This window comes from Centropristis striata, chromosome 5 (genome assembly GCF_030273125.1).
Source record: "Centropristis striata isolate RG_2023a ecotype Rhode Island chromosome 5, C.striata_1.0, whole genome shotgun sequence".
Classification (NCBI taxonomy): Eukaryota; Metazoa; Chordata; class Actinopteri; order Perciformes; family Serranidae; genus Centropristis; species Centropristis striata.
Window position 1 is genome coordinate 26,656,363 of NC_081521.1, and position 23,334 is coordinate 26,679,696.

A 23,334-nucleotide genomic window follows, 5' to 3' on the forward strand; every position below is an offset into this window, starting at 1 on the left:
AGGAAGAAGGAGAGTGAGGATGTGAAGTTAAAGGAAAATGGAGGGAACGCAGGAGCGGAGAAAAAGGGGTGAAAGGGCGAGAGACAGACAGGAGAGGGAGATTTGACTGACAGATGGAAAAGAGGGAAAATATGAATATGTATGTGTGTGTATGCGAGGCGAACATAAATTGTGTGTGTTCTCCTCGAGCTTTCTGCAGCAGTGGTTGAGAGGTGAGGCGGGTTGCCATGGTGACCATTGAACCAATAACACCGCTGAGCTCCTAAACATTCACAACATGTGCAGCTCACACCTCTCTCGCTCTCGCTCTGTAATCTAAAGTGTGTGTGTGTGTATTTATAAATGCTGTGTATGTGCAGCACGTATGCCAGGATGTCTTCACGCTGTATGTTTTTCTCCTCGCCGATACCGAAGTGATCAATGCAGCCTGGAAATCAATGTCCAATCACTGCAGCCCGCGAATGATGGAGCACTGCAAACCTCAGATCGATGCACATTATATCTCCTCCCACTTTAGATCAATGACCTCACACTCCACTGAAGACACTTTTTTACTCTCAAAATACACGCAGATATTTACACATGAGCACGCTTCAGCTAACTGACACTCACAGACATACACACACTGCAGATACACTGCTGCGATATGAAACAGTCCTGATATGGATGTTTTTTATGATTTTATTGGAGTTGGTAAAGCAAGCCCAGTTGACTCATCTTATCTGTCGCAGGTTAATTCTGCATGGTAATTACATACAAATGTGCTGACACATCAGAAAAAAGTGCACAATTGATTTGTACTAGAGACCATCATGGGAGCCAACATGTCACGAGGGGAAGAATAATCATATAGTTTAACAGAATTTGAGCTGCAACTTGTGATTAGAGCCCGACAGATATATCGGTTGACTGATATTATCGGCCAATATTGGCGTATCTAAGGTCTTTTGGTATCGGTGTATATGCTGTCTGATATGTGCCATTATGAAAACTTTTTTTTACACAATATATAATGCAAATAGTGTAATTTTTTATTCTTTTTAAAAAAATAGTCTTCAATTGACTGACACTGAACAGTAATGATGTTTCTTTAATGTCTGAAATAAATTCCATCAAACAAAAAACAATAACTATTATTTTTTCTCAATAATGGCCTCTTGGAGAGCTCTAATCGAATTGTAAGAAAAACAATCTTTGCATGGACTGATGAATTCAGAAAGTTTTCAAGTGTTGAACTAATTAACTGTCAAAATTCCATTATTTTTCTATAATGTAATGAGAAGAACAGGATTTGAGCATCAGCAAACATCATTAGGCTGCTCCGGTCTGCTGTTATCTGTGCCTCTCACAAACAATCCATTATGAAAATGTCCCCACCGCTTGATGTCAGTGAGGTGTAATTTGCTTTTGTGCTTCCACATTCTACAAAAGTCAAAACCTCCTGTGTTTGTTAAATTTAAGATATTTAGATAGTTAACCAGCCAGCAAGCCGTATTTGGAGGGTGTTCTCTGCATGGTAAATAGCTGCAGTGTGTGACAGATGGAACAAAGCTCCAGTCTGTGCAGGCTGTGAATGAAAAAGACATAAAAGTCCTATAATTAGAAAGAAACACATGAGAGACAGAGGAAAGTGCGACAGAGGAAGAATAAGTGAAATATCTCAACTGCTGAACTCTACCAGGGGTTGCCTGCGGCAGTGTGTGTGTGTGTGTGTGTGAGAGAGAGAGAGTGAGAGAGATAGATAGATGGAAAACGAGTGTCTCCAGGGACTTGTTCCAGTTCAGCATTTTCCATTTAACAGTGTGACATTTCACTGCGAGTCACTGAACAAACTGCTCCTGTGTGAGCAGCCTCAGTCATCTTTCTCGTTTTTTCTATTATCTCTTCCAGGTCTGTATTGAGACGTCTACCTCTGTAAATATTTCTACCTTTACAGCTGGGACCTTATGTCTTCATCACGCTCGTTTTCTCTCTCTCCTGTTTGTCTTTAGATGAGTTTATTGAACACACACATGCTGCTGTTTTTGCAGCGAGGCTCTGCTGCACAGTCACATGAGCTCGCACATTCCTGCTGTACCTAAGATCAGTACCACCACAGGGCAGCCTCTGAACTGAGCTGAGCCAGGTGGTAACACAAGTTTTATTTGGTTAATTATGTCAACTGAAGAAGTGTGCCTTGAGAAACTGAAAAAAGTATTAAGCTCAACATAAAAAAACACAACTCAAGACCAAGATGTGTCGCTAAAACCCATCACCAGCAACAGCAACAGCATTGCATAAAAGTTAAAAACTTTCTGAACATTCCAGCACAACATGGAAAGTCACACTGTGGTAAATGTCACACTTGGCCCCGGCAGCCAATCAAATCAAGCCAGAGATCAGCTCTAGTGCTCTAAAACATCCTACTTGTTTTGAACAGAAACAGCGGGAATAGAAGGAAAGGTTGGTATTAGAGGTGGGAATCACCAGAGGCCCCAAGATACGATATTATTGAGATTTTAAGCATTTTGTTATATGGTGAGTATTGCGCTACAATATATTGCGATTTAACTGTTTAACAGCATTTTGTTTCCATAAAATTAAATTAAATCAAGAATTGTTTTGTCAAATAAGAGAAAATGATCAGTCTATTCATTCTCACTGAACTTAACTGATATCAAACATGTATGGACGACAACTTTAAGCTTCACTGCTCTGAATTTTTTTTAATGAAACATAAAAAAGCATTATTTCGACAACTTCCTCACACGATATCCTGACACACATGGTGCCTATAGATTCCTTAAATCTTCTAGTTTCATGGATTCCAGTATCTCCAGCATATTCCTAAAACTGAGCCCGCTACAGCCTCAGGAAGAAAAAGAAAAAAAAACTGCAGGCCTGCTGATGATAAATATTTATACTTGGTGGCCATGAATGGATATAATATTGCCATGCAAAATATCTCGATACTATGCTGTATCAATTTTTTCCCCCAGCTCTAGTTGGTATTAGTGGAATTTACAATAAACGAAGTAGTTCTAGGTCCCCATTATTCAAATACTAATTGGTGAGCACATGCAAGTTGTTGCATGAGCAGCTAGGTGAATCTTTCTGATGAGTACACTGTGTTTACTATGCCGATAAACAGACTAGACTTTTATGGGGTTTTTTCCTCATCCACATCCAAAAGCACAGCAACGCCAAGAGCTGGAAGCCTCCTTGAATCCATTTTTTCTCCCCTGTTTATCAGATTTGATCATCCGGATGTTGTGTTTGCCAAGTCACTTTGCCAAGGTGCTCAGAACCAGTTCTCCAGGTACACAACAGTTTCACTGAAACCTGAACAGTGCCAGAAGTTGTATTCACCCCTTAAACCAACACTTGTGAAGTTTTTCTTGCAAGTACATTAAAAGCACACCACCTGCACAGTGACAAAGAGGTGTTGCAGCAGAACAAAAGAGCAATGTACCGCCAAGTCTAATTCATTTCCACTCTTTCACTCAACAATTAACAAGGACCGTAATCAGGCAGAGAAGGGGATGCTGGGCTTTCTTTGAACCTGTGCACAAGGTGTTCTGTGTTTGAACTACTGAGGAACACAAGGGCTCCCATGTGTGTAGGTGTAAGCGTGCTATTGTCATTAAAATGTGTGCGTTTATGACTCACCATGGTCATGTGCAAATACTAGCAGGGACAGTTCCTTCAGTCTCTGTGCGATCTCATCATATGGCCCAGAATGCTCCCCGGCCCCGTGGACGATAAACACCAGAGCCCTGAGAGGAGGAGAAGAAACAGAGATAAAGAATTTTGCATTTTACATTTTCTGCATTAAGTGTTCCGGTTGAGGGAAATCTTGATAATACGCATATATCTCTGTACATCATTGCTGTGTGTGTGTGTTAGAGACAAAGATTAGAGAGAAAAAAGATGAGACTATTTACAAAGATGGCAGCTATCATCCATCTGTCTGTCTATCTGCCTCAACACACCCCTTCCTTCCTGACTCAAAACAAACACTGAGGGGATCCAGTAAAACACAATGTGACCCATTATTACACAGAAAACAGCGGTGACATTCCTGCTTTCTTTGTATGGAAACTATGGTTGTCTGACAGCATCCATTAAAACATTCAGCAAGATGGAGCCTTTATGCAAATCTTTCTTCAGTTTTCCCTCCAAGTGATTTTCTAAAAAAGTGATTTATAATATATTCACTGAATAAGGCTGCATGGAATTTACCACTTCACATCAAATATCTTGAAGTTTTCCTTCTGGTTTTAAGCAGAACCATTTTGATGATTAGGGAATTTATGCAGTGGTATTTAATTTCTTACATAAATGACACGGTATGAAAGGCAATTTTGAGGGGTTGTGTTTTTTTTATGTGGAGTATTTTTAGCAGCCCAATTATTTAGTTTTTTCCAACTCTACTCAATGAGACTATATTTTTGTATTTTTGCAAATGTTTCAATTAAAATTCAATTAACACATACCTCCAAGGCAAACAAACAAAATTAATGGCTTTCAAAGAGGTTTCTGGAGTGTATTGTTGGTTAAAGAGATGAGAATAATTAGTGTAAATATATAAATATAAATATATATATATATATGAATTTGCTGCAAAGAATATATATCATAGATTGTATAAAAATATACATATATATATATAAATTTGCTGCAAAGAAGCTATAAATTAAGCACAGTAGATGTTTATAATCACCAGTTTCAAGGTGAGCACCAAAGATTAGTGTCACTAGTCTGTTCCTGAATTAAAAATTCAGAAGTGTATCCTATTACACATTTGTGTGAAGTTGGGTCATAATTAATTAGTTACTGAGGTCATATTGAACTTTTAAAGAAATTATCTCCAGGCACTGCTGAGAAATAGTGCTCATTGGAATAGGATGTGCATACAGACAGACAGACAACTCAAAAACATAATTCCTTCAGCAATGACTGTTGCCTGTGCAGCGTCACAACTATGTAAAAGGGGCCACTTACAGTGATTAAACTACCGAGGATTATCATAAAAATCTGCAGCTTCCCACAGCCATACCAAACTTGTCTTTTAGCTGTTGTCTTACAACTTTACTGTTGTCCTTGAGTCTCACTCATAGACTATATAAAATCTCACTGCTTTCATAGCATTGTTATATGCATCAAAATAAATGATACAGTCCATGATTAACATACTTAGAGCATAAATGTGTGCATATCAAATTTTCCATTAGTCCTAAGCACCCTGAGGACTAGCAGAACAATTAGGTCATTGTCTATGTTTCCTTTTAGGTACCTCAGTGGACTTATTACGCACAATGCAATTAGCGATTTGTCAAACATGCCTCAAAGGTAAAGCTATGTCCAATACTGTATGTCAAAAGCTCTTTTCACATAATAGCCTAATTATGTAAAAGCAAACAGGATAATCCCCTGTTAATTTCACGTATTAAATCAACTTCCGTCAGGGCAGAGTGAGACTGACAGAGTGAAGAGAAGTTAAGATAACACCATGTAAAGTTTGTTTTTTAAATGTGCTGTTCATGATTTTCAGAAATAAACTCAGTCTGGGCCGGGATTTGCTGCACACTACATTCACCTCTGACGCCACAAGCAAACATGGAAGTGACTGAGCCACAATGGCGGTGGCTAGCAATGCTAGCTGTGTTAATGTTTTTAACAGTGCAGCAGCAGTGCTGACAGAGCTAAGTGTGTTAAAAATAGGTTAACTCAGATTCAGTGGGGTGACCTGGCTGATAGTTCTGTATCACCAGCATGGGTCAGGAAAGTGTCATTAGTGATGCTAATAGTGCTAACAACAGCAGTAATGCTAACAGAGTTAATGGGTTAGCTACTAGTTCAATGGAGTGTCATGGTTGATAACTCCACAACACCAGCATTGGTCAAGATGGCATTATCAGCAATGCTAACAACGGCAACATTTTTGACAGTGCTAACCCTACTAATGGAGATTAGCTACTCGCTCACCTGAGTGAACAGGCTGATAACACAGCACTGCAGCTATAGGTGTTTCCACTGAGTACTTTCTGAGTACTTTTTGGAAAGCGGCTGAGTGTTTTGGCTACGCCCACTATTTAGTTCCCCTTGGCCTCTGTTCCCATACAGGTACTTGTAGCGGCTAACCAATGGAGTTTGAATGTGCCAACAGACTGACACGGCAAGCTGTGTTGCCAACTAAGTGACTTTGTCGCTATATTTAGCGATTCTTCAGACCCCTCTAGCGGCTCTTTTTCAAAAAAGCGATTAGCGACAAATCTAGCAACTTTTCTCTTTCTGCAAATGAATCACACATGCGTGAAATCGCCGCCTCCGATCTGTTATGTGTTGTTAGTGGTGCTAACACAGCTATCAACGGCAGCCGTGCTAACAGAGTTAATGGGTTAGCTACTAGCTCATTTAAGTGAATTGGCTGATAGCGCAACAACCACCACTGTGGGTCAAGATAGCACTATAATGGGGGTTATAGCGCCACGCTCACTTGGGTGATTTGATGCAGCAACCGCCACCATGGATTGGGATGCTGTTGGCAGTGCTACAAGTGCTAAAAGTGTTACCTAGGCAACACTGCTGACAGAGCTAACACTGCTATTAGGGGTTAGCTTACACTCATTGGGGCAACTTGGATTCCACGCTGTCCCGCCCCTTGGTGGCAGGGTGGTTTTGTTGCAGAATGCAAGTTGATATCAGCAGTAGTGTAGCGTGCAGAGTAGCAGAAATTAGCTAGCCATTGGGACACGAACACAGGGAGTGCCAACAGTTTCAAAGCAAGGGACACTCACATTGCAGCCTGCCTATCAAAACAAAGAACAGAGAAGCTGTTATTACAACACACACGTAAAGAGTGCAACTTTATTCTCTGCTCAGGACACCATTTCTCCACTTTGTTTTTACAAAGAAAATATTTGTACTGAATGTCGAGAGAGACTTTTTGCTTTAATGCGCTGGCTGTGAGACCAGGATTTTAAGGGTTTTACTTCTTCTATCAGCGCATATAAAGCTGCACTGAAACGCTGCAGTGTTCTTCCTCCAAGCAGCAGCAGTGCTGAGAAGCCTGTGAGAGCTTCAATCAGGGCAGACAATTAGCCCAAATGTATTCAGCGACAGAGAAAGAGGGAATGAAGTGAAACAGGAGGGAAAGTGAGTGAGAGTGTGAGGCGGGTAGAAGAGGAGAATAAGAGTAGCTGTTCATCAGGCTTCATTAGCAAATCGCTCTGATTCCACCCGCTCCTCTTTCCCTCCTTTTTAGAAAAGCCATCGCCTCGGGCTAAGACTTCCTCTGCACTTGTTGGCTGAGAACGAGTGTGCATGTACATGTATTTATGTGTGTGTGTGTGTGTGTGTGTGTGTGTGTGTGTGTGAATGAGTTTCTTTGTATAGCCACAATGTTCTGTAACACACATGCAGAGGGGCAGTGGGGGATTAATGGGGCTAATCTGGGTTCATTGTAAAGGCGACTGTACAGTGAACAACACACTGCAGACTCCACAGTTGTAATGTGACATTTTGAATTTGCTCCGTTCTCTAAGATACTCTCCCTCAATCATTCTCTAAATTTCTCTTTGATAACCTCTCTTCTTTGCTCTCAGTTTTTTTCTCCATCTCTGCTTCCTCCTGTCAGTTTCAGTTAAAAGTAAGCCTGAGTTGCCAGAAAGAGGAAATAAAATAATCAAATAAAGGCAATCAGCTGTTGACAGCTAACAGTGGGAGATGTAAAGTCTACATTTTTTTTGAAGGATTTAATTACCCAGCAATCTAATCTTAACAGATGTCTCCATTCATTCAGATCCAGGCATCTGTAGACGAGTGACAAAATTCAGGCATCATCAGTATGTCGGCTCAGCCGTGCTAGAGCCAGCCCACTGTTTCCACTTTGCCAAAAGTGGTCTGGCATTGCTCAAAGAGGTATTTGCTTGGAACAAGTGTTATTTCAATGGGCTGTGACATTTTTGCCATTGTTCTCTTTTACTTAGACATCAGCCTGAACCCTTCCTTCACCTTTGTCGACAGATGTACTACATTCTGGGCTGTCATAGGTCTTTGCTACAAAAAAGCCAAATAATGACTTATCAACATGGAACCTTAGAATCAGTGAAATACCTTCAAAATGTTCCAACAAATAGTTAAAAGTAAGGTTCTGTCGTAGAATGGTAATTTATTTTATATACGGAATACCTGCAGTACTTTAAATCATTGCTCAACCAAATTAAATGCAAATTACAAACAAGCATTTGACTGCACTCTAAGCAGGCAGGAGCAAAGGTAAAGCGGTGAAAATATTACATATGTAGTGTTGATGTCAGTTTAAGCAGTTTCAGCCCTGTTTAAGTGTTCACGGAGGGAGCTGAAGCTTTTATCTATTTACTTACACTGATTTTTTGTTACTTTAATTACTGTTTTTATCAATGGAGTCTGGTGGCTTTAAAGAGAACATAGATAAGGGCTTCAGTTCCCTGTCAGAAAAGGCTAATGGGCAGCAAGGACAACCGATGACATTTTATAAAGTACACTTGAACCTTATGTTCAAACTGATGAACTTTTGTTTTTGGTAAATATATACTCTACATTCAGAACTTGATGCATTCTGTTTTATTTACATTCTACACAGTATAGCAAGTTTAAAGAAATATGGATAAGAACCTCAACCTCAACAACTCCCCTTCAAAAAACCTGAACTATCCCTTTAACAGCCCTTTCAGACTTGATATTTTGTGAATGTGGCCCCTGGTATTCTGTGGATAATGCTAACTTCCATTTGACGGCGAAATAACATTGACCAATCATGATTAAATGGGGACAGAACAGAGAGAAACGTCAAAGATGGACAAATATCCCAACTAACACCATCAAAGTATCTTTGCCTGTATATATTGTACAGACATGTTTTATATTTAGGACTGCAGCTATTCAGATGATTTATCTTCTGTTGATCAAGTAATTGATTAATTAAAGAGTAGTTCCAGCACTAGATATATTCTGCTCACTCAATAATGTTTAATAGTAGCCGTCTTTGCCTTAAAAGTAGATAAAGATGCGCATTAACACTAAACTTTAGGACTTACTGTGCATTATCACCTGCATGATTATTTTCTGGTTATAAAAGAGACATTATTGTATTAGTGTTGATTCTTTTGTGTGTATCTGAAGTACTGTAATAAGAGGGTTTTCTTCCTTTCTTTCTTTCTTATTTCTCTTCACCCTCTCTCTGTTCTTCTCTCTCGTCTCTCATGGGAACTGGAGACCCACTTGTCTCCCACACCAGTTTCAGTTGCTGGAACAACATGGCTTATAACCAGCCTTATTAAAACACTTAGAGAGAGCGAGAAAGAGTTCAGTCCTCCCTCTGGCTCTACTCAGAGCTACTCCAAACAACCACAGGCCCAAAACAAAGCCAAGACCCTAATCCCCTTAACGCAATGCTGACTGGCTACCCCAAGATTATGTAGGAACCCTCCAACTGTGCTCGGATGCCACATTCTGCACATTCGACTGTGAATTTACACCAAAAGCAAAAATCTTCAGTATTTTTGGCATGTGGCTGATGCAAACTGAGGCTCACATTTAGAAAGAGCAGAGACAGAATCCTTGCAGGGATTTTATGGTCGCCTTGAAATTAATTCTGTGACTTTTCTGGTATTTTCCACAAATAATTCATATATTTTAAAAAGACCTAAAAATGTAAATTTATTTTTCAAAAAGAAGAAACATTCTGGTTTTCTGTCTGGAATGCTCAGTTTTATTGCCTGTCTCCTTAAGCCCCCATCCCAAAAAAGTCAACAGCACTTTTCTGCCTACAGTCATGTAAAAAATTATTAGATCATTGTTTTCTTCAATTTCTTGTTAATTTTAATTCCTGGTACAACTAAAGGTACATTTGTTTGGAGAAATATATAAGAGTGTAATTTAAGAGCTTATATCTAGCCATTTTCCATGGTATTCTTGATAATGATGTTGGTTTTTATCACGAAAACCATGGAAAATGGCTAGATATGAGCTCTTAAATCAAACTTTTATGAGCAATTTTTGTCATCATTATATTTGTCCAAACAAATGTGCCTTTAGTTGTACCAGGCATTAAATTAACAAGAAAGCAAGGAGAAACAAGGGTGGTCTAATATATTTTTTCCATGACTGTATATATAGTATAGTTGTGAGTCAATCAAAGTCCTGAAAGCTCCTTTAAAGGCACAATTTGGATACAAACTCAGGGTTCAATGATAATGTTTTTTTCATTGGCACAATTGGGCAAGGAGGTCAGAAATGTACTTTCCACAAGTCCATTCTACCTGCCCTACATAATAGTTTTATTTATTAGGGCGCCCCACTTTTTGATGCTTTGATAGTATTTATAAAGCACCTTGACATGCTTTATAATAAACAAAGACATTTAAATCTATATTTTACTATATGGGTTACTATAAAAAGTCCCCCTTTTGTGTAGCTCTGTTTACTCCAGTTCAACAACTTTGATGGTAAACAGTAACTTTTCACTGAAGGAATAAATTACAGTAAAGTACGGGACATGTCTGCTATTTGTCGAGGCTAGTTAGCTACCACAAATAACCCTTGCAATCCATTTACATGAATATGCTACATTCTTTACGTCAGTTATTTTATTTTGCTTACTTTTAATTACAATGCAGCACAACAGAAGGTGAATGCAGCATCAGGACTGGCAAAAAGATAGGACTTTTTTAACAAAGACATTCTCACATGCCATTTTAACATAATTTTGCTACTATAAAAAAGTAAAATTGTCTGCTGGGAAAAAGGTTTATAGCTTCCTGACTCTGCTGATTTGGCAGGAAGAGATTATATCAGGCAGCATAACTTTAAAGACTTTAAAAAAAATTGATTGTAACATGTCTCTGAGGAAATTGTTAAACACCTTCCGAATGTGTTTAATTGGCTTTTGCTGATGTGCTCTTATATAAACATACTGTGGTGTCAAATTAACGCTGAAGGTTTTGGCATCCGTGTGTCCAGACTGGGCAGGAGCCAGAGGACGAGACAGAACGACCGAACACTGGCATGTTAATACGATTAATAGTCTTAGACTGCTCAGAACTTAATGGGGCTGTGTGTGTGTGTGTGTGTGTGTGTGTCCCTTTCCTCTTATCCCGTGTGTATCACAGTGTGAGTGTAGGAAAAAGAACCACAAATTACTGAGCTTTCTTTGAAAAGCTCCCAGAAGGATGTGATGTACAGCGTGTGTGTAGGTGGGTGACCACATCAGTGCTGTTAAGTGCAGACTCAGTGAATGTACAGTTAGTTACAGGGGTGTGTATAGACATGTAAAGGCAAAGATTAAAGGAAAAGAGAAAGAAGAGAGGACCAAAGATAGAACGAGAAGATATATGTTGGACACAGGAAACAGGACAAGCCAAACTTCAAATACTATAAAACTAAAATAAAGAAACCACATAGCCAGTCTTCCTGGGATTCAGATTAAAATGTGAGAATGTGCAGTGACTCTACTTGAAAGTTATTATATTTAATTATATGCAATGTCACACCAGCATTTAAAATTGCAACATTTTAGAAGCTGACAGGTGGTTCACCAAGTAGCCATGCGAGTAGTAATTGTAACTGAAATCCCAGGTGACAGTGACATTTGATACACTTGGAGGAAAAAGAAAAATGGACATGACAGAAAAGAACAATGTGACAGGTGTAAAATGAGAGTCTGAGAGAGGGATGAAGAGTGACAAACCGGTACAGGAAAGAAAGTGTGTGCCTCTGTGCGTTTGTTTGCTGTACCAGGAAAAAACAGCAAAAAACAGAGCGAGAGACAGTCAGAGAACGTTGCTGTGTGATGGAAAGACATGGAGGCAGACAGACAGACAGACAGACAGACAGACAGCAGGGAAGTTTCCACCAGTGATATGGAAAAGTAAACCAAAGACGGAGACATACAATATTGAAAAAAATTTGAAAAAATCTTCAGCTCTGACTCATTTCATCAGCCTAACTTTCTTCTTTCTTCTCTCAGTGTGGTGGAGCTCAGGGACATTTCATTAGTGGTGGCACAATTGCTAAAAAGAAAACGACATAAAGAGTCAACAGTCTCTGTCTATTTCCAGCAATCACAACATGCAATCATCTGCTTGTTATGGAAAGTTTAACAGGAAACTAAATGTCAGAGTAAGAGCCTAATCTATTAAAGTCTCCCTCTCCTTCATCTCCTTGAGGACATTTGTGTGAAGCTAGTTTATAATGCAAAAAAATGAGAGAAAACCCTGTGTAACTTGAACTTACATGTCATCAAAAGAATGCACACTTTATTCCGCTGATAAATCGACAAACTATCTGCATGCGGAGATAGACAGATAGACAGACAGACAGACAGACAGACAGACAGACAGACAGACAGACAGATAGATAGATAGATAGATAGATAGATAGATAGATAGATAGATAGATAGATAGATAGATAGATAGATAGATAGATAGATAGATAGATAGATAGATAGATAGATAGATAGATAGATAGATAGATAGATAGATAGATAGATAGATGACCATGTTTAGGAGGAGTGGGCAGCACATTTCTGGGTGCCCGGGAAGCTGGGTGGGGGGTTAGGTGCCTTGCTCAAGGACACTACAGTCCTTGTCAGTCCAGGAATCGAACCGGTGACCCTCCTGTTACAAGCCGGATTTCTTAACTCTTTTTCTTTGATGTATCTTATCACTACTCACTGTGACAGCATTCCGCTTTTCTCATGGGGATCATCAAACTGCATTTATTATGCAATATTTAATGCATCAGCAGAAACCAATCGAATTCATGGAAATACTAATAATTAGATACATTAGATAGTGTGTGACTTTGGTAAATCCGAAGTAACCTTTTAACTCCAGCACTGCCAGGACTTTGTGCCACAAGCACATTAATAATGCATTGGTTTGATAAAGTTACTTGCAATAATGGTGAATAAAGAAAATATCACACTTACGTGCCAGTACTTGAGCCTGCTTCTCCAAACTTGTGGTGCGCTAAATGCCATCTACTGCAGGTAATACACTGATAAATAATACGTATAACCTCACTTCATTAAATTCAAACTATCCCTTTAAAGCTGTTACTTGTAATGCTGCTGATGCAGTAATTCTAATTCGCTTTAACACCTTTAATGAAATTATTAAGTCATTGTGAATACAAGTAGCAGCAGAATAAACACTGACTTTATTCTGTTTCCTTTCTAAATTAATTTACAGTAAATGATCCCGGTTGGCACTTGGAATCACCTCCTCAGTGAATTTTATGGGGATACAAGTGGCCCTAATATTTTATACACTGCATTACTCAGCCAAAATTTCCCCCCAAGCGCAAACTCGAAGAGAGCCATTATAGAGCTTTTATCTTTGTAAATTGTCCTCCACTGACAAGTATAACAGTGGCAGGAAGCAGCAGGAAAATCAAATGACACCAGAAACACAAACAGGGAAGGAAACACCATCAATGAAAACACTGACAACAGGCTGACCCACTTACACAAACTGTGTGTGTTTGTGAGTGTCAGTCATATGTAAAGATGAATGTTACGTGTGCAGGGCATGTGTGGCTGGTATGTTTGGTCTCCATGAGAGGCCAAAGCCCCAGTTGGATGTCTATTGGAAGATCTGTCAATCATTCTTAACACCCCTCCCCTCAAACTTTCACCTACTTCTAGTGAAAGGGCTTTTCAGGAGCTTATAACCTTTCAGCCCATCTCATTCTCACCCCAAAAACAAACATTTCAAGGAAAGATTTATGGGTTCATGGTTGTATATTTCTGACTATTCAACTGAATACACAGCATGTTGGCAGCATGCAGGACAAGGAAAAAACCTTTATCAGAAGAGTTTTTTAAATAAGTGGTTTCCTTGCCATCAATGACATTGCATAGTACAGATACTGTATGTGACAGTAAAGAGGTACAGTCAAACAAACACTACAGAAAGATTCCAACTCTACAAATAATTATCTAATTGAAGCAACAATCTAAAGGAAAGGAGATGGAAAAGAGACGCATTTGAGACCTGAACTGTACAGAAAGTGAGTGGAACAACAAACTAAGTATCAGGAAGGTTATGCTGAGGCCTTTGTTGATGTCATAACGCTTATCAACTTATATTTGCTAAAGAACAAAGTGTGATGTGTTTTTAATTTGTTACTACAATGGTTTGTCATTCATCCATCTGTTATATCTTTTATATGTTAATCACAAAGACATATTTGCAAAGTGGCGACAATTGCATGTTGGGGACAGATTTATTGATTTACCAAATTCATCATATAGTTCTACTATTAAATCTCAAAGATACCAGGATGGCTGGCCGATGCTGGGATTACTGCTATAATCTGTCCACATCTTTCAACAGTCAGCCGAAGTCATCAAACCTCTCCATGGCGTCTCGACCTCCGTGCCTCTTTACACAAAGAACACACGTTGCATGGGTCTTTCCCACTCCATTCAGCATGAGATTTAATATCAAACGGTCTGCTTAATTTCCGCTCTTTTGCTAAACAAACACCCCATGCGATAAAACTCTCTGGCCTCTGGTTGGTTCAGCTGATTAAGCCAATAAATGTAGGCCTGGTATTATCAAAGTGCTGCCCGTCACCACGATTGCAGCACATCACATCACAATTTTATTGAAATTATTGTTAGCTGCTGTCTTGTATTGATTTGTTTCAGGGTATCCAATAATCAAGTAGGATATTAGAAAACTAATTTAGATATTTTTGGTCTGACCAATAGCCAACCCCCATTAACCATTAATTAATCATTGTCTGACAATCTTGCAACTGTGTCCTAGTTCACTTAAAAGTTAACAAGCAAAGTTAAGGCTCAGACATACTCTCTCACTAAATTTGTATCACTCTAGATTATTTCATAATGTGTTTGAGAAGCTTGGCTTTCGTCTGAATGAACTGTCGAATGGCAAATCTCTTGTCTGGAGATTACTTTGATCGTCAAAGCTTATCACTGCAGCAGCTGCTACTGTGGCTGATATCAAACTATTCTTATCAAAAAAAGTCAAAGAGATAAATTTTACTGCTGCTTTGCATAAAGTATGGCAGTTTTTGAGGCTTCTATATGAAACTTGTAATTGAAAAACATCAACAGTGTATACCAAGCACTTCTAATTCCTTTTTCCCCATTCATGCCAATTGCCATAACCACTTTTTAACTTAAATACTCATAATGCTATAAGCTTATGGCTGAACTGCATCCAGAGAGATTTCACAAATTGGGTTCTGACATGCTGTGTCACATTGTGTTAAATTACTAATCTGACTGCTGCAGTGAGTGGGTTGCTGTGAGTCTGGAGGCTGCATCCATCCCGACCACAGAGAACTCTTTTATTGTGACACATCAGAGTGCAGGGGCAGTTTGAATTAAAGCAGGAGGTGTGTATTACAGTATTTCTTTCACGGTTAAGTGTAGGCTGCACGATAGACAACAGGCTGGAGTCTCTCCTTCAGTGGCACTTGCTCAGCAGTTTTACTCTCTGATGACATCCTGTGTGAAACTAGGATTTTGCATTAAGAGGGTTTTAAATGGCAGCGTGTTAAGGAGAAGCTGTTTCACTCTGAACTATCAACTATTATACTCGGACAAACATAGGCAATAGCATATTAAGAACAATAAATCAGTTCGGGTAATGGTGAGGGTGCGATTTAACTGAATAGCTTCTGTTTTGTCAGCTTGTAAAACCTGCAGTAAACCAACTTTACACAAGGAGCTGCTAGCTCAGCTCAAAAATAATTAGTCTGGGCTTCAGTGAAGAATTTTAATTTCCTGTGAAAGTCTAAGTGCAGCTTCTAAAGTTGTTTGTCTACAGTTTTTAATGGAATTTCAGAATCCTCATAACAAACTTGGCGAACACAATATATATCTACTTATATCAGCTGTAAAAAAGCACACATTGGTCGACAGATATACGCATCACGATGCACAGCATTTCATGGAGGCTTGCATGCCTCTGTACCATGAGTGCTTGCATGGTCATTGGCTGGCCTCCAGTCAGTCTTATATAAGCCATCCAAAGCCTTGGCTCTAAAACGGTTACAACACAGAGGGATCTGCAGCTATTTTAAGCCTGCAGTGATTCAGCTTTTACTTCCAAAAAAACATGATTTGCAGTGCAGAAGAAGAAAAAAAGCTGTTACGGTATGCCAATCAAATTTGTTTTTTAGTTTATTGATTGTTTTTGGCAGGACGAGTAGGAAACACTTTCAGAGTTGGTTATTCAATTCCAAGACTCTTTGTTGACAGGCTTGAAATATATGGCGAGTAGTGAATTTCTGTTCTTGGAGGCGTGTGGGCTCAAGTTTGGGAAATGGCTTCTGTTATACGACAATAAGGTCTGTCCTCAGAGGTATTGTGTTTAATTATAAGGTCAAATGTTTTTTAATAATGCCTGAGCACCCACAAAAACAGCATCCCAAGGTTTGCTGCTCACATACACTCATATAAGAGCATTTGTATGTGCAAATGCATCAATAATCATGGATGACTGCAGAATAAACACACATGCCTACCCACATACTATTGCAAACCATGAGTGTCAGTTTATTGGGCAATCTATGCAGCAGAGCCACATACACAGTGTCAGTTAATGAGTCACTGCTCTACTGAAATGTGTGAGCCTCATGTGTGTGAGTGGGAGAGATCAGTAATGTCTTGACTCCAGATGTTTTGTAGGCCTTCCTGTTACATCTCCTCAGTGCACTCACACTGCATGCAACTGTGTGGTTTGTAAGTGAGCTTAAAGGAATAGCACAGAGGTAACACAATGACACAAACAAACTAACCAATCGAGGCAGCAGAAGACTAGCAACTCATGTGTTCTGCAAGGTAAAATTACAGTTTTTGTCAAAGGAGTCTGGTAGTTTTGAAGAGAGCACAGATAAAAGATCAGCAAGGTTAAGTGTTAAAAATAATCTAAATATACATACATACAATCAACTGATAACGTGCTTTTAACACTGCCCTAATCCACAGCAGTACATATTTTAGCTTCTATGCTTATTTATCCAAACTGGTAGCATGCCGACCGCCATCTACTGTAAGTAATACACTGATGATGGATAAATACCTCATACAACCCAACTTCAAAAAAATCTGAACTATCCCTTCAAAGAATGACATCTGGGTTCTGTTTCATGCTCCGCCATGGCCCGAGAGTTCATAGCAAAGGGGCCTCCAACAGCAGACTATATATCACGAGCACAGAGTGTTTTTTTTAATAAATCATTAATCATCTACTTGTATTGTTAGGTGTCTTTTTGGCTAAGAGACAGCATTTATACTCTTTCACACACCAGAATGCCCGATGAGTCAGGATCTCAGGCCTTTTGTAAATGAACTATGATGATATTAATTACGCTGACAATGTTGCTCAGCGCAACTACAAGGAGCAACCTCCAAACACAAAGATCTATGGGTACGAGGAGACAGATGTTGTCATTTGATAGCCAGCATTTCCTCATGTTTGGACAGTGGGGGTTTTCAAAATCGAGTGAGGGGGGGAAAACCACAACCAACCGTTTCTGAGTGTTCCTTAAATGCAGTCGAATGTGTGCTGTACTGTAAATTATTACATTTGAATCTAGTGAATAGTGAGCAACAAACACAAAGTGCAACTAAGTTAGTTTTTAACTGAAATCTGTAACCTTCTCCATTGTGTTGTACACCCCAAAAAGCTGATCACTATTCCTCAATAGTAAAGTCAAGAGAAGATCACCATTCCCAGTAAATGTGCTTTTTGATTTCTTACTTCCACCAATGAAGTAAGTCTGTCCTTATCTTTACTGTTTTTCAGCAGAATTGTATGAGACTTGGGAGAAAGAGGAAGCATGGGTCAGGGAAGAACCCATCATATTTCAGAGTACATCTGAAACACAAGGAGGATACACAAAGTATTTTTCACTTCCGTTAACACTGTCACACTGGGAATTTGTTCTGCATTCATGTTGATTAAGAATAATCCGAAAAATTAGTTTCTCAATCATACTTCATTCCTCTCTTGATACTGCAAACAGCTATAAATGTGTTCTTTACGCAAAAACGCAACAAAATACAACACATTTTCTTTGCGTCCATGTTGTTTCCACATTACGACTTGAGCACACCGAAGCCAGATCGTCTTCTTGGGAAAAGGGACTATTTAATGAGCATGTAAATGCACCATTAGCCTTGTTGGACGTGTGTCCTCTCTAAATGACGTTATGTTATGTTATATTGTTTAACTTGTTCTGCCCGCTGAAAAAATACGGTTTGTTTCTAGGTCACACCCAGTATGACTCACTGGTGCATCTGGTAGTTGCCAATATGAGGAGATTAACATAAATCTGTTGTTAACGAGCTTGGGTCACTGAATGAGACTAAACTGCCCCAATTTATTACAGATGAATGTTATTCTATACCCTGTTTTCATACTTTAACCACTTTGTTGTCTTATTTTGACCTAGTAATGTTTTCTTGTTGCATATATGTAGTTAAGGAGTAACTGATTACTGACATAATGTACCAGACCAGGCCTTTAATATGACTTGTAATAAAGATGTGAGGACGATGTGTTCTTGTTGTGAACATGGCTGTGTATCAAATGTGCGTTTATTACTGTTGAGTTACTGAATTACAGCTCAACAACTGCTTTTTAGCCAGTTTGTCTTCAGTATGTAACCAGTAGGAAGATTAAATGTTTAAAAAGACACATTTTGTCTTGTTGATGTTACCGTGGCAGTCTATGGAGGATGAGCAATACTGATTAAACCGGTCAAACAACCAGACCAGAGCTGATAAGGCTCATAGGGAACTGTTTGAATATGAAACCTTAATCGAAAAAACTGTTGGTGTTGGTTATATAGTCTCTGTGTGCACTAGCACTGACCAGGCACAGTTAGAGATTATAAACCCAACTGTGCCAATTTATTACAGCTGGGTCCTGAGCTACACACACACACACACACACACACACACACACACACACACACTAAACATTAACACACGCTCGACCTCACAAGAAAGTTTAAGTCCTCATGTGACTCTAGTACTGAAAGCAATCATGTGCATATTAGGCTTTTATCCTCAGCAACTCAGGATTCAATTAGACAAAATGAGCCCAACACTTGGTAGCCTACTCCATCTCTCCATCTCCCACACTCATATCCTACTGTACGCACATGCAGAGGGACAATACTGCAAAACAGAGACACTTAATCCGTTAGTTTTCGCGCTAAATTCTCTACTGACCTTGGAGGGCCAGCGGGCTCCCAGTAGCGGCAGAACAGGTGCAGTCCGTCGGCGTTGACGATGTGCTGCAGGTCGGTGTAGGGGACTCCCTGCGGGCTCCGCCGCGGAGCAGCTCCCGGCTCGGGCATGGAGGTTTCTGCAAAAGAGACACGGAGCAGCGATAACAACACATCGCTGCCGTAGAGGTAGCAGCTGAAGCCGGCGACGAGCAGGCAGGTGACGGCGGTCGCGGCGTTCATTGTTTATTGTTTATTTATTTATGGTGCGTGCATCGGAGAGGACACGGTTTGTGGGTAAGGCTATGGCGGATGTAATCCTGAGCTGCACACACACACACTCACTCACACTCACTCTCACACACACACACACACACACAGGAGCAATGTTGTTAAAGCGTCCGCAACGACCGGCGTTACGTCACTAAACCATATGCTCTGCTTTCAACCAAGGTCTCTCTCTCTCGCTCTCTCTCTCTTTCTCTCTCATGCTAATTAGCTTTATTGACACTTAAAAGTGCATGTCATAGCCTATTAGGCTAACAAGAAAAATCACAAATTACTAGACTTTCCCACAATGTTACAACAAATACATTACTACTGAGAGGAAAGAAAAAAATGTATCTAAAGAATAAAATAAAATATATGATGACACATAAACATTGTATGACTTATAATACATTGAGATATAGTGTAACAGCTGATTGTAGGCTGTCATGTGAACAATAAAAGGCTAATAAGCTATTTTTATCGCAATAGTTTTAAAGGGACAGTCCACCTTAAACTCAAGAATACACATTTTTTCCATTTACTAGATTGTGTTGGTGTGGGGTGTTGGAGATGTCTGCCTCCTCTCAAATATAATGGAAGTATAATGGCAAAAATGCATTAAAAAAAACTCAACAGGAATATATCTTACCAGAACCCATGAGCTGGTTACTCGAGATAGTCCACAGAGGCTTGTTACGAGCAGTTTCACGTATAGGAACTTTTTTTTTGTCGTTTAGATCTGACTGTATATAAACTGCACTACAGGACAGGTAAGAGGAAAAAAATATCAGAATTTGGCGGGGTCCCTTTAACATCACTAGTACGCGCACACCTGTCCGCTGCACACAAAGAATGAGCTGATTTAGTAGCACACACAAATAATCTTATGAATTCCTCTTCCCCCCCCCCCCTCTCTGTCTCGCCCTGACATCAAGTCCAACTGGTTATATGGCTACATCATGTTAATGGCATGTGCAGCATTACAATGAGGAGGACAGTGAGTGTACCCGCCCAGCAAACCACCGGAGGTAAAAAAAAATAAAAATAAAAATAGACCTGGTGTGAAGCAATTTCCTGAGGTGATCGCGTGCCGTCTTTCAGGTTTGGTGACCTAACAACCTGACTTCACTTATAAATAGGTTATAGTAAGTGGCAATAAGTGACTAAAACCTGAGTAAACTATATGGCTGCATTTTGGTTCATGCATCTTGCTTTGCCACATCAGTGCGGGGAAATGTGTCTCATCTGAGCTGCACATGACAGGATCATAACAGAACCCATGAATACCAATGAGAAGTGGAGAAAATAATCGTTATCACTCAAATTATAGTGTGACTGGATCATTATTGGAAACTGCTCTCATGACGTACGCGCAAAACCTCCCTTTTGTTTTCATCTCTGCTGCAATCATCCCAATTCCAGCTTCATGCACATGGGAACGACTCTGCAGAACTGGACGGCAGGGTGATCATTGCACTGCATGCGTCCAGAAGGGAAAACATCTTCAACGCAAGTGTCATAATAAAGCTTACATTATAGCCTTGTGGTGGTGGAAAATCGATGCATTTGGTTTGGCTGCTGATATCTAGTGGAATACGCGCAATAACATCAATATTAAGGTCTGTGGGTTTTTTTTATGAAAAAGATTAATTAAGGAAGCCAAAGAAGATGCCGCACGTGCGATTATCACTGTAAAACTACAAGTTAAACGAGGATTTTATGTTAATGGAGATTTAATACACTGAAGTGTCCATAATAAGGTTTAAACTGAGTACCGCAGGCGCACCGTTAAGTCCCTATGCAGACATATTACAAGAATAAGATTGTGACAGAGATGGAACCAACCTGTTCAGGGGCGCCTGCAGTCAAGTTTCGGCTTCTTCTCGGACTCCTCCAATCTCTTTCTGTGTGTATGTCTGTCACTCCCCCCTCTCTCCGTCCCTCTCTCTCTCTCTCTGATGCTCTGCTCGCGCCACCCGCCACGAGAAGAATGCAGGCAGAGACGTTTGGGTTGAAACTAAAGAAGCACACACACACACACACACACACACACACACACACACACACACCAGCCAGCCAGCCAGCCTCTCTCTCTCTCTCTCTCTCTCTCTCTCTCTCTCTCACACACACACACACACACACACACACACTCACACTTCCCCAGAGGCGGAGATACAGCTCTTCTCTTTCTGTTTAACCTCATTTACTGTAAAGAAAAAACTCATGGTTGTGTCCACATGGTTCACACTTTCCAATACTCATGTATTGGAAGTACCATGTGTGGATCAGCCTCTCTCTCTCTCTCTTTCTCTGATTATTTATTGTAAAGCTTCCACCTAATGAGAGAATAATAATAATAATAATAATACATTAAATTTTTATAGCGCTTTTAAAGGCACTCAAAGTCGCTTTACATGACAGGAAATTAGACACAAACAAACACAAAAATACAGAAGAAAACAACTAAACAGAGATGAGAGATTATGAGTTCAGGTATTGTAAGCTATTTTGAAAAGGTGGGTTTTGAGTTGGTTTTTGAAGGCATGGAGGGAGTCGGAATTGCGGATGTGAGTCGGGAGGGAGTTCCAGAGGGTTGGGGCAGCAGTGGAGAAGGCTCTGTCGCCAATGGTGCGGTGCTTGGTCCTGGTGATGGGGGTGAGTAGGTTGGCGTCTGAAGATCTGAGGTTGCGGGTGGGGGCGTGACGTTGGAGCAGATCTGTGAGGTATGGGGGAGCAAGGTTATTGAGGGCTTTGTAGGTGATGAGCAGGATCTTAAAGTGGATTCTGTGCTGGATAGGGAGCCAGTGAAGGTGCTGAAGGATGGGCGTGATGTGGTCTCTGGAGCGGGAGTGGGTGAGTAAACGAGCAGCTGAATTTTGGACATATTGCAGTTTTTGAAGGTTGGTGGAGGGGAGGCCGTAGAGAATGCTGTTGCAATAGTCCAGTCTGGAGGTTATGAAAGCGTGAATTAATGTTTCTGCAGCGGAGGAGGACAGGATTGGGCGAAGACGTGAGATGTTGCGGAGGTGGAAGAAGGATGTTTTGGTGATGTTCTTGATGTGTGATTTGAAGGAGAGAGTTGGATCCATGGTGACGCCGAGATTTCGGACAGAGGGGGAGGGGGTGACTGTGTGTCCATCAATGTTCAGTGAGAAGTCCTGGGAAGAGGGGAGGCGGGATTTGGGGCCAATGACTATGATTTCTGATTTGTTGTAGTTGAGTTTGAGAAAGTTGCTGTTCATCCAGGTTTTTATGTCGGTGAGGCAGTTTGTGATGGTGAGCAGAGTGGCGGGAGTGATGGTTTTTGTGGAGAGGTAGAGTTGAGTATCGTCTGCATAGCAATGAAATTGTAGTCCATGGTGGCGTATGATGTGCCCGAGGGGTAGCATGTACAGGATGAATAGGAGGGGACCAAGCACCGAGCCTTGGGGGACACCATGTGTGACAGGGATGATATGGGATTTGCAGTTATTGATGGAGATGTAGTGAAATCTATCAGAGAGGTAGGATTTAAACCAGGAGAGTGCTGAGCCAGTGATACCAATGCATGATTGCAGACGGCTGAGGAGGATGGTGTGGTTGATGGTGTCAAAAGCAGCGCTGAGGTCGAGGAGGAGGAGAATGTTGAGGGAGCCGGAGTCAGAGGCGAGCAGGAGGTCGTTGGTCACTTTGAGTAGAGCGGTTTCGGTGCTGTGGTGGGTACGGAAGCCAGATTGGAATATTTCGTAGAGTTGATTGGAGTGGAGGTAGTGCTGGAGTTGAGCGGCAACAGAACGTTCTAGAATTTTTGAGAGAAATGGGAGGTTTGAAATGGGTCTGAAATT

At 40.3% G+C, this 23,334-nt stretch overlaps 1 protein-coding gene across 3 annotated transcripts in view; it reads right to left on the reverse strand.

Moving 5' to 3' along the window:
* Positions 1 to 21,484, reverse strand: part of mgll (monoglyceride lipase) — a 48,579-nt gene extending 27,095 nt beyond the window's left edge. Inside the window, exons 1-3 of one of the 3 annotated variants that reach the window (XM_059332791.1) lie at positions 21,356 to 21,484; positions 19,245 to 19,380; positions 3,649 to 3,755 (exon numbers count right to left, since the gene is read on the reverse strand). In XM_059332791.1, the coding sequence (XP_059188774.1) occupies positions 3,649 to 3,755; positions 19,245 to 19,372 (235 nt within the window). In that variant the 5' untranslated portion in view covers positions 19,373 to 19,380; positions 21,356 to 21,484. Of the gene's footprint in view, positions 1 to 3,648; positions 3,756 to 19,244; positions 19,562 to 20,159; positions 20,390 to 21,355 lie in introns of those variants that run through there. The other 2 variants (XM_059332789.1, XM_059332790.1) reach the window with 2 other exon arrangements.
* Between the last annotated feature and the right edge of the window lie 1,850 nt (positions 21,485 to 23,334).